The sequence below is a fragment of the Garra rufa genome, chromosome 1, assembly GCF_049309525.1.
Source record: "Garra rufa chromosome 1, GarRuf1.0, whole genome shotgun sequence".
NCBI classification, from domain to species: domain Eukaryota; kingdom Metazoa; phylum Chordata; class Actinopteri; order Cypriniformes; family Cyprinidae; genus Garra; species Garra rufa.
This window is the reverse complement of record NC_133361.1, coordinates 16,919,910-16,937,785: the sequence shown is the minus strand read 5'-3', so window position 1 is coordinate 16,937,785 and position 17,876 is coordinate 16,919,910. Positions and strand designations below refer to the sequence as shown.

The following is a 17,876-nucleotide window of genomic DNA, read 5'->3' as shown; positions in this document are numbered from 1 at the left end:
CAGCATTGCAAGCAGAATCATCTGCATCAGGAGGAGCATCACAGCCAGAATCAGCAGCATCACAAGCAGAATCATCAGCATCAGGAGGAGCATCACAGCCAGAATCAGCAGCATCAGGAGCATCACAGCCAGAATCAGCAGCATCAAGAGGAGCATCACAGCCTGAATCAGCAGCATCACAAGCAGAATCATCAGCATCAGGAGGAGCATCACAGCCAGAATCAGCAGCATCAGGAGCATCACAGCCAGAATCAGCAGCATCAAGAGGAGCATCACAGCCAGAATCAGCAGCATCACAAGCCGAATCATCAGCATCAGGAGGAGCATCACAGCCAGAATCAGCAGCATCAAGAGGAGCATCACAGCCAGAATCAGCAGCATCACAAGCAGAATCATCAGCATCAGGAGGAGCATCACAGCCAGAATCAGCAGCATCAGGAGCATCACAGCCAGAATCAGCAGCATCAGGAGGAGCATCACAGCCAGAATCAGCAGCATCACAAGCAGAATCATCAGCATCAGGAGGAGCATCACAGCCAGAATCAGTAGCATCAAGAGGAGCATCACAGCCAGAATCAGCAGCATCACAAGCAGAATCATCAGCATCAGGAGGAGCATCACAGCCAGAATCAGCAGCATCAAGAGGAGCATCACAGCCAGAATCAGCAGCATCACAAGCAGAATCATCAGCATCAGGAGGAGCATCACAGCCAGAATCAGCAGCATCAAGAGGAGCATCACAGCCAGAATCAGCAGCATCACAAGCAGAATCCTCAGCATCAGGAAGAGCATCACAGCCAGAATCAGCAGCATCACAAGCAGAATCATCAGCATCAGGGGGAGCATCACAGCCAGAATCAGCAGCATCAGGAGCATCACAGCCAGAATCAACAGCATCACTAGCAGAATCAGCAGTATCACAAACAGAATCAGCAGCATCAGGAGGAACATCACAAGCAAAATCAGCAGCAACAGGAGGAACAACACAAGCAGAATCAGCAGCATCAAGAGGAGCATCAAAGCCAGAATTAGCAGCTTCACAAGCAAAATCAGCGGCGTCAAGAGAAGCATCACATACAGAATCAGCAGCATCAGGAGGAGCATCACATACAGAATCAGCAGCATCAAAAGGAGCATCAAAGCCAGAATCAGCAGCTACACAAGCAAAATCAGCGGCGTCAAGAGAAGCATCACATACAGAATCAGCAGCATCACAATCTGTATCAGCAGTGTCAAGAGGAGCATCACTGGCAGTATCAGCAGCATCAGGAATTGCATCACTAGGAGTATCAGCAGCTTCAGGAGGAGCATCACTGGGAGTATCAGCTGCATCAAGAGGAGCATCACTAGGAGTATCAGCAGCATCAGGAGCAGCATCACTGGGAGTATCAGCAGCATCACTGGGAGTATCAGCAGCATCACTGGGAGTATCGGCAGCATCAGGAGCAGCATCACTGGGAGTATCAGCAGCAACAGGAGCAGCATCACTGGGAGTATCAGCAGCATCAGGAGCAGCATTACTGGGAGTATCAGCAGTATCACTGGGAGTATCAGCAGCATCAGCAGGAGCCACTGGATTAAGCAAAGGATTACTGGGAGGATTAGGACTTGTGGCAGGAGCAAAATCTGCAGTTTTTGGATCACATAGGGGCAGACAATTACAGACAGAAGCAATACAGATGGTAAGTTTTATTTTGTTGGCTTGACACAACTTACACTCAATTTATGTCAGACCTTCAGACTGTTGCTTAGCATGCTACATCCTTTCAGACTAAATAATCTAAATAATATATCACTTCGCAAAAACATTTAAAATATAAAATTATACTGTATTTTAGAAATGTTAATAATAATTTATTAACAAAGGAACTGGTTAACGGTAAAAATGTAAAGCAGTGCACACTGTTATCCACTGTTTTGTTTTTGTTTTCGACAAAACCTAACATAATTAACATACATAGAGTATAGAGTAAAGATGACATGAGATAGTAAATAAAAAATAGAGTACTGGGATCTAGACTTACCTATGATGGCGAATCCAATTTTTATTAGTCACAATTCACAGTAAATTTAAGCTTACTGTGAACAAGCACATCAACTTAAGTTTCAACTTAAGTATCTTTTGTGGTTCAGAAGTACTCTTATACATCATGGGCAAGGAAATCCAAGCAGGCTCTTAGAAAACTTGCTCTCTGCGCGCAGTGTTTGGGTTTTTCCTGAGTTTTTATTTTATTTTTATTCACTCGTAGCTTACAGCTCACACCATCATCCATGAATCTTCCCATAGAGAAAAATCTCCTCAGACAGACAGGTCATGGACCGAGAAGATGATTGAAAAAGAGCAACATCTTCAAATTCCAGGTAAAAAATAATGATTAAAATAATAATAATAATAATTGAGTTATTAGTATTGATGACATAAAGCTGTCTGTAATGAATGTACTACTGATAGAGTGCAAGATTAATGCTATTTTCTTTTTTTACAGATGAGGAGCAGTGTGTAACGGAAAACCGACTTTCTGAGCAAATGACTGAATCCTCTACATCTAATGACTTAGTAAAGGAATGTGTAAGTGCAACTTTGGCTTTTCTTTTTATCAATACTTGCTTTAATTCCATGAGAATTTACAATGTGATGCAAATTGTTTCCAAATTCTATTTAACACTAAAATGTTTATCTATTAAACTACAAAAAAATCAATTCTGTCTATATAACAGCAAGAAAACAAGGATATTAGAACCACAGGAGTCAGACCAGATCAACACCTACAGCAGGAAAAGACTGGAAAAGAAAAAATACAGCATCTATTTCACCAACTTCAACTTGAAGGCAGGCGACACAAGAAACTAAGAGCTGCAGATGTTCTTCAGATAACTAAACATTCATTACAGATACATGAGTCTTGTGCTGAGGAGGAGCTGATTCAGATTTTTCTTCAAGAACTACTCAGGATGAACTACAGAGCAAGATACCTTAATGTTATTGTTAATCAGGCCAGTGAACAGTATAAAACACAACATAGAAACAATGACTCATCTGAAGACAGTGGTGATATATTCCAAGCAGTGTCTTTGTCAAACAAAGAAACTTGACTATCTGAGCGAATCCACCCGATGGATGTTCAGATGGCCGTGTTTCATTGTGCTGATGGTTTCCTGAAGCAGCTGATGGTCACCAAACTGTCCCAGTGTCAGTACGCTCTGCCTCTGCTTGTTCCTGATCCATTCACACGACAGATTGAGTTTCCTCTCTGGACATTTAGACGAGTCAACAAGAGCTGGAAGATGAGAAACACCAACAATGAAATCATCAGTCGAACCCAGTCGATCTACAAGGCAGAAACTCCAATGGTATTTTTCTTCAGGTTTGGCTCTGTGTCTTCATCCAAGTCTCATCTGATAAACAGTCTGATCAATGAGAAACACAACACGTTCTTCCACAGGAACTGCCCAGGCAGCAGCAAAACCAGAGTCCTGATGGATGGAGTGGTGGAGATCGCCTGGTTCTGCCCCTCTGGGAAAAACACAGATAACTTCACTGACTGTGTTGCATTCTGTAATCTACACGGTGATGCAGGAGACCATGAGAAACAGTTGCAGATCCTCACTGAAATGGCCTCAGTCAATGTTGTTCTTATGCCACAACTGGACAGGAATGACAGAAGTTCAGCAACAATCCAAAACCTGTACACAAACAGAAAACCGCTAATTTGTATATTTACTGAGGATGAGTCTGCTGTAATTGAGATGAAGAGAAATACATTTAAAATGGGTCTGAAAGACAGAAATAAGTCAGATGTATCTGAAGAACTTAAAAAAGCAATAAATGTTTGTCTCGCAGAATCATCCTCCACTTTCAGACTTGAAGATGTGTCCAAACATTCAGACATCAGAGTAGATGAGGAAGATGATGATGACTGCAGGAGAGGAAGAGCAGCAGCACAGCAGATGATGTGTTTACTGGAGAATAAAGATCTGACAGAAATCAAAGAATCATTTCTGCCTCATCAGGGAAAACTGTGGCGTCAGTGGAGTCAGAAGAACAAAGAACTACATCGACCTCAAGCAGAAAAGAAAGAAATAGATATCAGTAGAGCCCAAACAGAAATGTTGAATATCCGACAACAGCAGCATGAATTTAAAATCAGTGAGTTTATGAAGTTTTTCTTTAAAAAAATTTACTCACATGATGAAAATGAGAAAATGTTTTTCCTTAAATGGCTCAGAATTCTCCTGGATGAACATATTTCAGCTGACCTTTCTGCTTTACATCATAAATATAATAAAAAAAAATCAACAGTTGTAAAATTCAAAGAGGATCATGCTAAATCTGAAAAACTGACAGCTGAACAAACATGCCATGAGAAAATATCTGAGGAACTTCAAGCTGCAGCCTTTGGTTTGGAGCACATCATGAGGGAGATCAGTCAGATCTATGAATCGTGTTCATCTGTGAAGAAGAACAAGAAAGACCTGCAGTTTGACTTCTCATCTCTCCCGAGTCTTGCAGCAGAGATGATGATCTCTGGATTTCCACTGGAGCTGATGGATGGAGATGCTGCTCATGTTCCTGTGATCTGGATCTCTGCTGTTCTCGATCAACTCATCCAGAAACTGGGAGACCAGAGAGTCTTTGTGCTGTCAGTTTTAGGACTTCAGAGCTCTGGGAAATCCACCATGCTGAATGCCATGTTTGGACTCCAGTTTGCCGTCAGTGCTGGCAGGTGCACCAGAGGAGCTTTCATGCAGCTGCTCAAAGTGTCAGAAGAGATAAAAACACAGATGAACTTTGACTATATTCTGGTTGTTGAAACTGTGGGTCTGCATGCTCTGGCCGGAAGATCAACAAGAAATCATGACGATGAATTGGCCACATTTGTTGTTGGAATTGGAAATCTGACACTGATCAACATCTTTGGAGAAAACCCATCTGAGATGCAGGACATTCTTCAGATTGTTGTTCAGGCCTTCATCAGGATGAAAAAGGTCGGACTGAATCCCAGCTGTGTGTTTGTGCATCAGAACGTTTCAGACGTCACAGCTGGAGAGAAAAACTTGGAGGGAAAAAGACGACTGCAGGAGACACTGGATGAGATGACAAAACTTGCTGCTAAAGATGAAGTTTATGATGCAGAACGTTTCAGCGATGTCATTAGATTTGATGTTCAGAATGATGTGAAGTATTTTGATCAGCTCTGGGAGGGCAAACCACCAATGGCACCACCAAACCCAGACTACTGTGAAAATATTCAAGAACTAAATAAATATATTTTTTCTCATGTTGCAAATTCACATAGAATGATACTGACATATTTAAAAGTTAGTATTCAAGATACCTGGGAGGCTTTACTGAATGAACAATACATCTTCAGATTTAGAAATTCTCTGGAGATTTCAGCCTACAGAAAACTGGAGACAGAATACAGCAAGTGGTCCTGGTGTCTTCGCAGTGCCATGATGGAGACTGAGAACAAACTGTACAACCAAATAGAAAATGAAGCACTTCATGAGGTTGAAGAAACTGATCTTCAGAAAGAACTGAAGAAGACAAGCGAAGAAGTGGAAAAATCAATGTCAGAATTCTTTGAGAAAGATAAAGATAAACACATACTGATTCACTGGAAAACATCATTTGAAATCAAAATCAAAGAGCTTCAGCAAAACATTGTGAGGGAAACAAAGAGGAAATTAAATGGGATTCTTCAGCAGCAAGACCTGCAGAGAAAAATTGATGCTCAGAGGACACTTCATGAAAACACTCTCTATGAAAAGAGCAAAGGACTTGCTTTAAAACTCAGAGACAAAGCAAAAGATGAAAAAACACTGAAGAAGGAGTTTGATTTGCTTTGGAAAAAGAGTATGAAGAAAATCATCAGAGACACTCCTGCGATCAAAGAAATACACATGATGAAAGATGTGAGAAAGATACTCAGTGACGCCTATGGAAGTTCTAATGTAGACCACTGGAGGGAGGGGAGGGATATTTTCTCAGTGTTGAGTTACTATGATTACATAAAGGTAAAGAGATCTGGTGGATATTTCACAAATGCCATCAGATCAGCTAAAGATAAGTTTGTTTATGTTCTATCAAAAGAGAATGAATTCCAAATAAAATCAATCACCACAGATGTTGCTCTACAGACAGACAAAATGATTCAGTCCTTTAACATTTCAAAGATGGGCTACAACAAAAGCTGCACTGAACAACTCACAGGTTACATCATTAAGAGAGTAACAGAACATGAGAAAGGACCGGTGAAGTATGTGTTCAAGAAAGAATTCTTTATTGATTTGGTTCTTTCCATCTGTATGAGAGCAAGCAAGATGATCACTGACCAATACAGGATGTTTAGAGAAGCCAATGATCCTGTAATATATGTTGAAAAGGAGAGAGAAGAATACTATAGTATCTTCCAGAAATACTGTCATGGAGCAATATCAGCTGCCATTTTTGGTGAGATCATCTGTCAGAAACTTAAAGAGCCCATTGAGCAGAGTGTCTACAAGAAGACTGCCAGAGATGTGGCAAATGAAATGAGGTCAAACTGTGAATCACTGAATGGAAACAGATCAAATCTGGAGAAACACATCCTGAAGACACTGGCAGAAGGGGAGGATTTTGACAAATACATGGACTACATTCTTACTCCCAGAGATCACTTCAAGAGTTTCATCAGAGATGAAGTCAGTCGGTGCATCACTGATAAGTTCAGTGTCAGTGTTTTACCCAAGATGAAGGAGAACATTAAACTCCTGCAGCAGAAGATCATGAAAGCAGCTCATGAATCTACTGAACATGTTCAAGTCAACAGTGGAGATGTTGGTTTGTGGTTGAAGCGTTTCACACAGCAGCTCTCAGATGAGCTGATCTTCTCTGAAAAAGACCTCAGTGGAGTCAAACATGATGATGTTGATTTCACCCTCTTAGAAGATGTGATAAAACAAGCACTTACTGCTCTAATCTCTGACATTAGCAGTAGCTTCAGCACTGAGACATTTCCAGTAAATCTGGACTATAAGTTCAGGCCAGATCAGCTTCTGATTGATCACCTCTGTCAGTGCTGTTGGGTTCAGTGTCCGTTCTGTGAAGCCACCTGCACCCGCACCATAGGAAACCATGATGGAGATCACATTGTTGATTTCCACAGAGTGACCGGAATTACAGGGTTGAGTTACATCGGAACAGGAAACTTGGCTGTACAAATCTGCACATCAGCAGTAGCAAGCAGCGGTCAGTATTTTTATCAAGATGACTATCAAGATGATGGAGTCCCTTGGAAAGAATACAGAAGAGCAGGAAAAGTTTTTGCAGATTGGAGCATCTCTCCTGATCTCTCTGAACTGCCTTACTGGAAGTGGTTTGTGTGCAGATTCAAAGACAATCTGGAAAAGCTCTACAATAAAACATTTGAGAGGAGTGGTGAGATTCCAGATGAATGGAGAAAATACTCAAAACAGGAAGCTATTGAGAGTTTGGATCAATATATCTAATAGAGCAGATACAGAAGGAGACTGTACATTGCTGGATTCTCCTCAGATCACAGTCAGAAATTAGTTTCTATCACACATGAAGTAAGCAACGTTAAAAGACAATACTCAATCTAAAAGTGTCCAATTCTAGTATAACAACTGATAAAGTACAAGAGAAACAGAAGGGATATAAAAACCATACAATGACTCCAAAACCGAGGTGTTGAACTGTCATTTTTGCTGTAACATTACACTATTTCATTATGTATATTATTAAGTATTATATGTCTAAAAACAGCTTATTAGTAGTTAATGTTTTAATGGCTACACAGCAACACTCATTCTATGTCTAAAAACGTGTTGATTTGCAGTCATTCTTTCAAAATATTCAAAATAATATCTTATATGATACTAATTTTGTTATACTAATAATCTCCTTTTGGGAAGAAGATGGCGTCGTAGAGTGAACACGTAGTTTGGCGAGCTCTCGTGACATTAGTACTATTATTCGGTTAATATATATTTTCACTCAGTAAAATCGCGCTATTTCGTTAGAGGGTTACTGTGCCATGTCTTTAGATCATTATTTTTCAAAAGGATCTGAAAGAATGCCCAAAGCTAAGAAGATTGCGCCGAAAAGTTCGGCTATCAGCAGCGTCGAGAAGGATGATGATATGGATGACGCAAGCGGTTTAAGTCGTGAGGAGGAAATTTCCAACTCTAACTTTGCTCAAGCTTTGGACAAATTAACCGAGAACATTACGAAGGTAATAGATGAGAAAGTGAATACTGTTCTAGTCGCGATAAACGACCAAACGGTTCAGTTCCAGGCATTGGTTGAGCGAGTGGGTCAGGCGGAGGAACGGATCGCCTGTGTGGAAAATTCAACGGAATCCCTGCAGGCTACGGTGGCTGATCTTCAGAAAAAAGTGAGCGAAATGTCAGCGCATATCGACGATCTAGAGAATCGCGGGCGCAGGTGCAATTTGCGTTTAGTCGGGTTGCCAGAGGGAACTGAAGGCAGTGATCCGGTGCATTTCTTTGAAAAGTGGCTGCCGGATTACTTAAAGATTGCAACGAAAGCAGGACGGATCAAGCTCGATCGTGCACATCGCTCTTTGGCGCCGTTGCCAGGACCTGCGCAACGTCCCAGACCTGTCATCATAAAGTTCCATAACTTTACAGACAAGCAGCGAGTGCTGAACGCAGCTCGTCAAGGTGGCACGGATCCTGAAAGGAGCGCTAACGCATTGCCGAGGATTTCATTCTTCAATGATTATTCTGCGATGGTGATAAAGAAACGGAAAGCTTTCGACGATGTCAAAAAACGACTGCAGAAGATGAAGATTGAATATGCCCTGCTGTATCCTGCAACTTTGAGGTTTACCATCAATGGGACAGTGAAGCGCTTTGCCTCACCAGATGATGTGACTGCCTTCATTGACAGCCTGGGCTAGCGTGGCAAACTCTCGTGGATAGTTATGGGGCATATGAACAAAATAGAACTCACTGAGTGAAGATTTATTTTGTTGCTGAGAGCGTTGTGAGGTTTGTGTTTACACTATGTTTAAGGATGTGAGAGGTGTTTGGAGGAGTAGGCAGTTGCCTGCAGAAGAAAAGAGTAAGAATGGTTCTTCCTGCATGTTTGGCAGGTTTGTTCCCTTATATAGGTTTTTGTGTTTTGTTATTTTATTTAATTTTTGTTTAAAGCTCAGATTTCCAAGGGGTACCCTTACAGAAACATATTTTGTGATTATCTGTATTATGTATGCAGTTATTGTCTGCACATTATTTAATGTCTAGAGTGCTCAGGATTTGTACTTGGAATATTCGAGGCATCCATAATCCTATAAAAAGAAGAAAGATACTTACTTTTTTGAAAAAAGGAAATATCGAAATTGCTCTTTTACAAGAGACTCATTTGAGTGATGTAGAACATCTAAAATTACAGCAGGGTTTTTTTGGGCAGGTATATTTTTCATCTTTTACATCTAGAAGTAGAGGTGTTGCTATTCTCATTAAACGTAATTTACTATTCAAAGTTTTAAACTGTATTAAAGATAGGGATGGTCGCTATGTTATTATTGAAGGCGTGTGGCAAGGTAAAACTATTCGTATACTAAACATGTACTATCCTCCAGCTCATCCATCTGACTTTGTTACTAAAGTGTTTTTGGATTTGATTGCCAGGTCTGCTGATTTAACAATTGTGGGGGGAGATTTTAATTGTGTAATGAATCCACTTGTAGATAGGTACCCACATAGCTCTGCATCCTTAACTGCTCAGGCAAGATCTCTTGAGAATGTATGTAAAGATCTAGGTTTTGTTGATGTTTGGAGAACTCTTCATCCTACTGACAAAGAATATACATTCTTTTCTACTTCCTATCATTGTCAGTCAAGATTAGATTACTTTTTCATGCCAAAAACAGAATTACATTTAGTACTATCTTGTAATATAGAAAGTATTTTATTGTCAGACCATGCCAGTGTCACTATGGAGCTTCTATGTAGGGATGCAGTGGACTGTTCTATACAGTGGAGACTTAATATTGCAACCCTTAAAGACAGTGCATTTTCAAGTTACTTTTTTTCAGAATTTAAATCTTTCCTTTCTATTAACTCTTTATCTACAGATAATCCATCTTTATTATGGGAAACTTGTAAAGTTTATGCAAGGGGGCTAATTATTTCATATAGTTCCTCTAAAAAACGTCAAAGAATGGCAAACCAAAGGGCTTTGGAGGCTCAGTTATTGGCTAAAGAAAAAATGTATAATAGATATCCTTCGGCAGACTTATTGAAAGAATTACAGGCAGTTAGGGCAGCTTTAGATTGTCTTCTCACTGTGGATGCAGAGAAAAAAATAAGATACTCAAAACAAAGATTTTACGAGCATGGAGACAAGCCTGGGAGATTTCTGTCATATATTGCCAAACAACGTGTAGCATCTCAGTATATTGCTACTATTGTTGACTCAGATGATAATAGTTTCCATGATAATAAGAATATTAATAATGCATTTAGAGATTTTTATATCAACCTATATTCTTCTGAGAAAACGGATGACCACATCAAACAAATGGTTGACTTTTTTTCTGAGATTAATCTTCCATCAATTTCAGGTACACAGAAAGAATCTCTTAATGGCCCTATTACTAGACAGGAGGTTATTAATGCCATTAATGCTCTAAAGAATGGTAAATCACCGGGACCAGATGGGTTTTGCGGAGAGTTCTTTAAGGAGTTTCAAGAGTTGCTAGTAGACCCATTGCTTAATATGTTTAACTATTCATTTGTGGCTAAAGAATTACCAAAGACCCTTGGAGAAGCTTATATTTCGCTTATTTTAAAGAAAGGTAAAAGTCCTGATATATGTGCTTCTTATAGGCCAATTGCATTACTGAATGTGGACCGGAAACTCCTTTCTAAAATTTTAGCAACACGTCTTGAGAAAATTCTGCCTACGATAATTGGGACTGACCAAACTGGATTTATACAGGGTAGGAATTCATCTGATAATGTTAGACGCCTTTTAAATGTTATTTATGCCTTTAAAGCAAAATCTATAGATGGCCTAGTTCTGTCTTTAGATGCGGAGAAGGCGTTTGATCGTATCGAATGGTCCTATCTTTTCTTTGTTTTGGAAAAATTTGGCCTAGGTAAAAATTTTGTGCAGTGGATCGAAGTGCTGTATACAAAACCATGCTCTGCTGTGTTGACTAATGGCTTTAGATCTGATTTTTTCCCTATGCATAGAGGCACCAGGCAGGGTTGCCCCCTATCGCCACTTTTATTTGCGTTGGCTATGGAGCCTCTAGCTGAAGCTATCAGATCAACAACATCTATTTCAGGTTTACAGATAGAACATATACATCATAAAATTGCACTGTACGCTGATGATGTATTGCTTTTTTTATCTGAGCCTGATAAGTCAGTTCCTGCTCTAATTGAGTTGATTAACTGGTTCAGTACGTTTTCTGGTTATAAAATTAATTTAACCAAATCTGAAGCTATGCCTTTAGGTACTCTTATCTCCAAGCCTAACATTGTGCCCTGTTTTCCTTTTAAGTGGTCCCCTCTAGGTTTCACCTATTTAGGTATTTCTATCTCTTCATCTTTGAAGCAGATGTATGATTCTAATTTTGTTCCTTTATTTGAGAAAATACGGCAGGATTTAGAACGTTGGAATTCCTTGCCAGTATCTTGGCTAGGTCGGATAGCACTCGTGAAGATGATTGTGTTACCCAAACTGTTATATCCTATTCGAATGGTTCCGATACTGTTCTCAAATAGAGCATTAAAAGGACTGAATAGCTGGCTGACTTCCTTTATATGGAGCAAACGCAAGCCTAGGTTAAAAATGTCAGTACTCTATCTGCCAAGTTCCATGGGAGGGTTGGATTTTCCAAATATTAAGATGTATCAGTTAAGTTCTCACCTGAGATATATTGCAGAGTGGGTTAGAAATGATTCTTCCTCTACTTGGTTAGATATTGAATCTTCCTTTTCAAAATTTCCTTTAAGAGCTCTTCTTTTTGTAAAAAGCTTTCAAAAAATAAAAGAGATATATGATAATCCAATTATAGTTAATACTCTGAAAGCATGGAGATCAGTCTGTAGGCTTGAAGGTAGATCTAAATTGACTTCTTTATTTACCCCAATATTAAACAATCCTGATTTTATCCCAGGAATTTTGGATGATGGTTTTAAACGTTGGTGTGATTTAGGACTTATTAGGCTTGGGGATATGTTTTTAGACAATAAATTAATGTCTTTTGTGGAGTTAACCCAGAAGTACCAGCTTTTCAAACATGATTTTTTTCGTTTCCTCCAATTGAGGCATTATATTACTAATAACACAACACTTGTTGGGAATAGTGAGATATCTTCTATTGAGAGGTTATTATTTGTATCACCGGGAAAGATGTCTGTGGGTAGATTTTATGGTTCTATGTGTTTAATCTCTTCGGCTGATACACAGAGAATTAAAACTAAATGGGAAGAAGAGTTAGCTATTGATATTGATGATGAAACATGGGCTGATATTTGGTCTTATGCTAGGAAAATATCTGTTTGTACACGTACAAAAGAAATACAATTTAAAATCATACATAGACTCCATATTTCTCCTAACCGCAGGCATTTTTTTAAACCCTCTACATCGCCAATGTGCTTAAAATGTAAAATTGAAGTTGGTACTTTAACACATTGTCTGTGGTCATGTAACATACTGCAAAGGTATTGGTTTTTGGTGCTGGAGGAAATGGAAAAGATCTTTAATATACAGTTGGATTTTGACCCAGTCTCATTGTTGTTGGGTATTCCTAATGGACGCATTGCTTCATCTGTTAATAAGAAATTGTATAATATTCTGGCCTTTGCTGCCAGGAAAAATATTTTACTTAATTGGATTAGTGATAAATCTCCATCACTTAAAGGTTGGCATAAGATAATTTTTCAGATGATTCCCCTGGAGCGTCTTACCTATGTATTGCATCGAAAAACAGGCCAGTTTAATAAAGTCTGGACCCCATATCTTGACTATTTGGAACCTCATCTTAGTCCTATTATATTACAAGGAATGTTGTAATTGCTTAACTCTCTAGACATATAACTTTTTTTTTTTTTCTTTTTTTCCTTATCTGTTTTATATGAGGTAATCCTGTGTTATTTAAAGTCTGAGCTATTTTTGTTCTTTGTTTTTGTTTTGTTTTTGTTGCTGTATGACGATGTCTTGTTATTTTTGTATTATAATGAAAATGCAATAAATATAATTATAAAAAAAAAAAAAAAAAAAAAAAAAAAATCTCCTTTTTCTGGACTGTGAGTGAGAAAGACTGGTAAGACATACTAAAATAACACTTACTGTACATTTATTCACCCATTTGATTTTTTTTCACATTACTACCAATATCAGCACACTTCTGTTATGTTCTGTTACTTCTGTTATTAAAATGCTATTATACAAATAAAATGAACTTTTGTTTTTTAAAATCGTTTATTGTGTAATGGGTATTTTACATTTAAAAAAATAGGTGTGGCATAAATATGGTTAAATAATGGCTTTTGGTCTGTCAGCCATGTAAAGGCTGTCCCTTTACAGAACTCAACTATACAAGGATATCAGGTTCATATATGATCCACATCTGTTTCTATTATTTAGCTACCTTCTAGTTGGATTATGGCACTGTTTTGGTTCAGTTCTGACTAAAAAACGCAGGCCAGATGTGCACCAGTGGTACTCTCGTGAATGGTGGAGAAGAGTGACATGGAAGAGAAGAAATTGTTGAATAAAGTCATTATCTTTGTTTTCTTTGCATACAAAAAACATTTGTAAAATGTAAAAAAGCTAGTCATGTGTAAATAAACAAAGTTAAATTTTTTAAATCAGTTTCTCGTTTTTACCACTAGATGCTAGACTAAAAGCTGCACTGCTTACTTTAACCCTTCACTGTGTGTTTTAATTCAGTGCAACTATCATTTGATATATTATCATTTTTATTAAATATTAAAGAAATGCATGATTTTTCACTTTTTTTAACTTTTGAGTTTTCATGTATTTTTCAGTCCTGGGTATCACAATTTAAAAATGACTTAATATTTCCAGGTTTTTCATGACTGCAGCAACTGTCTGTGGGCATATTGCGTATGACATTAACTTCAGCTATTGACTGTAACTTTAATTACTGAGTGGTAAAATCCTTAGAGGGGAAAACCTATAACAACAGAAGAATGGCAAGACAGTGTCAGTGAAGGTGGTTTTGAATGTGTGTAGATATGTGTTAGTTACAGGATCAGAGAATAACACCCTTCCTCTGTCATAGTCCAGATACACTCTCACACGCTCAAGATCCTCTTCAACAGGAAAACCAGACGGTTCATACAATCCATACCAGACACTCCAGACATCAGCGCTAAAGAAATCACGCCCCTTCCTTTGGTTTGATGCTGTAGTTACTCCAAGATTCCAGCATCGACTCTTTTTAATCTCCACATCCCAGCAGTGTGTTCCTGAGTTAAAACTCTCTGAACCCAGAACACAGTGAAAAGAGTCAAATCTCTCTGGATTATCAAGAAGTGGTTGTTTCTTCCAGCTGTGTCTCACACTGGTCAGATCACCAGACAGGACGAGATCTGGATTCGCAGTGTTTGGATCCAGAATGACAGGCGCTGATGAGACACAATCGGAGATCTTTAAATCTGTAAAATCTTCACCAATTTCCAATGTAAGTGTAAGAGCAGAGATCTTCTCCAGACTCACTGTTTTGGACAATGTCTTGCATCTTCTTCCAGACTCTGAACGGCAGGTTGCCCAAGTAACGTGGCACAGGAATCAAAGCTCCAGAAGGCGTCTGTGGATCCGGCTGTGAGATCTGGACTCTGGAAGAACATTCAGGAGTCAGAACTGCAGTGGCTTTGGATCAGAAACAGAGAGACCAGAGACACCAGCAGATCACTCACCTTTCCATTGAGACTGGAAACTCCTGCAGAACAAACACACCATTGATCATCAACAACTCAATCAATCATCAATCAATCAATCAATCAATCAATGATCTGAAATCAGACCTTTAGAAAGCAGACGTCATTGTCCTTCATCATCTCCACTGTGTCTTTGATTGTGTGTGAAAGAGTTGAGATATGTTTCTTGATCTCCTCCAGCTTCTCCTTCATTATATGCTTCTTCTACTCCTCTTCCTCCCTCAGTGCAGTGATTGTAGCTTCTTCTTCATCTCTGAGAAACTGATGAAGCTTCTCAAACTGCTGTTTAATCTGACGCTCTGTGTGATCAGCTTGAGACTGAAATCAAATCACATTTTTTTATGCTCAAATCACATACACAATCATCTCAAAGACACACATCACATCATCTGCAGCACCAATGACTGAATTTATGTTACTCATGATAATAAAAACCTCATTTCCACATAAATGCCTAAAACTGGTAAACTATATGACACTAAGTGCACTAGTACTCTAAGTGTGCCTAATATTATGATTAACTCTGTTGGCATTGTTGAGTATTTGACTCTTGATTCTGTTTCCTCACCTTGATGTGTTGAACTGTTTTCACAAACTCTTTTTTAATTTTCTCTCCATGCGTCAGTTTCTCTTGTAAGGTCTTCAGTTCTGTATTGAGCTTCTCCTGAATTTGACAAAGTGAAAATCTCTAAAACATCAGTTACTGGGAGATTGTGAATTTTAGTGATTTTCAGGCAGTTCAACATATCCGTATTTAGTATTATTTAGTAAATGTTTTTAGTTGTTTTTTTTTTTTTGACAGACATAAATTCCTAACCTTTCTTTTATCCACTAGCCACTAATTTCAATAAACTTGTTTTAACGCTTTCAGACATGGCTATATATAGTTTGCTAATGAACCTTTGTCCTCGGGCACGTTATGATATGGCTCGATAAAATAGGCCAGCTCTTGACTAATATTAATAAGGAAAGGTATTTTTGGATCTTGTAATTTGCATGATATTTGTAAATCAATTATGCAGTTTTTTTTACATACTTTCTTGAAAAAGGCAAATGTACTTGAATATGAAACAGGAAAACAAATTTAAACAACAAACATGTACAAACATGCCATCAAAATCCTTATGCTGTCCTACCTTGTAGGAAGAAACTACTTCACTGATGGGTCTAAATGTATGATTGATGTGTTTCTCTGAATCTCTGCACACTAAACACACCGGCTGTGTGTCGTCCAGACAGAAGAGTTTGAGTTTCTCACTGTGTAAACTGCAAATCTCCTCAGATCCCGATGAACGCCTCTCATTTCCCTGTCTCCGCAACGACTCACAAAGGTTTTTTAATGCAAGATTATATGGAGGGTCATCTCTTGAGGATCTTCTCCTGCAGACAGGACACTCATGAATTTCCTTGGTTCTCCAGTGGTCTCTAAAATAACAGGATCCTTGAAGATCTCGCGGCACACGGCACAAGAAAGTTCATCTGCAGATATAGTGAAGCCATTTTTTGCTGTTGTCAGGAGATCCAGTTATTCTCAAAATCAAACGTTCATTTTTCCTCCAGAAATTCACAAGAGGCAGCAAAGCAGATGGAGAAATAATGAAACAGTCTCTTCCTGTCAGTGTTGTAAGAAGGCGGAGTTTCTGCGTTTTTATTATCTTGTCTGTTTGTACCTCATGTTCTTTGACCCTTTGCTGCATTTGACATTGATCTAAGGATAGTGTTTTAGAATATGTATTGATTAGCAGTCAAAACTATTACAACACAAAATGGATGGATGGAAAGAGTCAATTCTGGTGCTTCAGTTCTGTGTGAAGACTCTGTTTAAAGTTGATTTCCTTGTTACATGCAGTGACAAAGCGACATGATCCCATTCATTTCAATAGAGAACTGGCCGTTGACAATAGGCTGTAGGTGTTGTTCATCTGGTTAATGATTTAATGCACTTAAAACGCTGCTGTAGTTTATGTAACAACACTCTACAATAGCAGAATATTGCGACTTCTTACAATGAGAAAACTACAGTAGTCAAATTATTATGACTTATCTTATGTTAATCTTATTCCTACCAACAATAGAACTATATTATTTGTGACTGAATCTTGTAAAGAATAAGATCACCATATTTGAGATGTCATTCAAGATGTTCATGTCTTTCTTTTTTTAAGATGTATTTTTTGGCATTTTTGCCTTTATTGTGATAGGACAGATCAGACATGACAGGAAGCGAAGTGGGAGAGAGATGGGGGTGGGATCAGAAAGGTCCTCGAGCTGGGATTCGAACACGGGACGCCCGGAGCGTAACGGCGCTGTATGTAGAGTCGCTGCCCAAAAGGCTATCAGTGCCCACATGTCTGGCTTTCTTCAGTCATAAAAAGAAATTATGTTTTATGAGGAAACAATTGGTTACTTTCTAAAAATAATTTACAATTTGTATACCTTTGTATACTTTTTAACCTATAAATCATCCAACATCACTGCAGAAGTACCGACCCAGTGTTTACAAAGTGAACATGCATAGAAGGCCAAACGGCCGTTACAAAAAAGGTGAAACAGTGTTGTAGGATGATCTTGATTTTGGAGGAGAAAATGGGATGGGAGCTTTTTGACCTATACTAACTGTATTATGCACAGATCCTACATCCTACACAATGCACCACACACAGCTGCTCACTTGAAATCAAAAACATGGCCTGTGTCCCTATACCGTCAAATAGGGCACTATTTGAGAGGACAGTCATTTTAGTGGTGTTCTAAACTATAGTGACTGTGAGAGTCGCGCGCTGATTGAATTCCCGCGTTTTGCCAGAAGATGGCGCCCACTGCTGAATCATCCATCCGTTAATTTTACAATGCACTCATCCACAGCTAATACAAATTTGTTGTGAATTAATTATTATATTGTTTAACTAGGGTTTATACGT

The 17,876-nt window shown here is 38.7% G+C and overlaps 2 protein-coding genes across 3 annotated transcripts; one reads left to right on the top strand and one right to left on the bottom strand.

Annotated features, from left to right (window-relative positions):
* The first annotated feature begins 2,871 nt into the window (after nt 1-2,871).
* On the top strand, nt 2,872-7,905 carry LOC141343558 (interferon-induced very large GTPase 1-like). The gene has a single exon (XM_073848128.1). It carries the CDS (start codon nt 3,115-3,117, stop codon nt 7,489-7,491), a length of 4,377 nt encoding a protein of 1,458 aa, XP_073704229.1. The 5' UTR covers nt 2,872-3,114; the 3' UTR covers nt 7,492-7,905.
* Nucleotides 7,906-13,280: 5,375 nt separating this feature from the next.
* Nucleotides 13,281-16,742, bottom strand: LOC141343543 (E3 ubiquitin-protein ligase TRIM35-like). Of its 2 annotated transcripts, XM_073848112.1 has the most exons (6): nt 16,092-16,742; nt 15,524-15,619; nt 15,043-15,273; nt 14,935-14,957; nt 14,735-14,853; nt 13,281-14,643 (listed from the first exon to the last, which is right to left on the bottom strand). In XM_073848112.1, the coding sequence occupies exons 3-6, from the start codon at nt 15,145-15,147 to the stop codon at nt 14,153-14,155; spliced, it is 738 nt and encodes a 245-aa protein (XP_073704213.1). In that variant the 5' UTR covers nt 15,148-15,273; nt 15,524-15,619; nt 16,092-16,742; the 3' UTR covers nt 13,281-14,152. The 2 variants fall into 2 exon arrangements, with proteins under 2 accessions (XP_073704213.1, XP_073704222.1); XM_073848121.1 differs by lacking the exon at nt 16,092-16,742 and having other exon boundaries at nt 15,524-16,085.
* Between the last annotated feature and the right edge of the window lie 1,134 nt (nt 16,743-17,876).

Coding starts and splice junctions, on each gene's coding strand:
- LOC141343558 (XM_073848128.1), top strand. CDS start 3,115: ATGGATGTTCAGATGGCCGTGTTTCATTGTGCTGATGGTTTCCTGAAG.
- LOC141343543 (XM_073848112.1), bottom strand. CDS start 15,147: ATGAAGGAGAAGCTGGAGGAGATCAAGAAACATATCTCAACTCTTTCA. Junction 14,958..15,042: donor ATGACGTCTGCTTTCTAAAG/GTCTGATTTCAG, acceptor TTTGTTCTGCAG/GAGTTTCCAGTCTCAATGGA. Junction 14,854..14,934: donor TTTCCAGTCTCAATGGAAAG/GTGAGTGATCTG, acceptor ATGTTCTTCCAG/AGTCCAGATCTCACAGCCGG.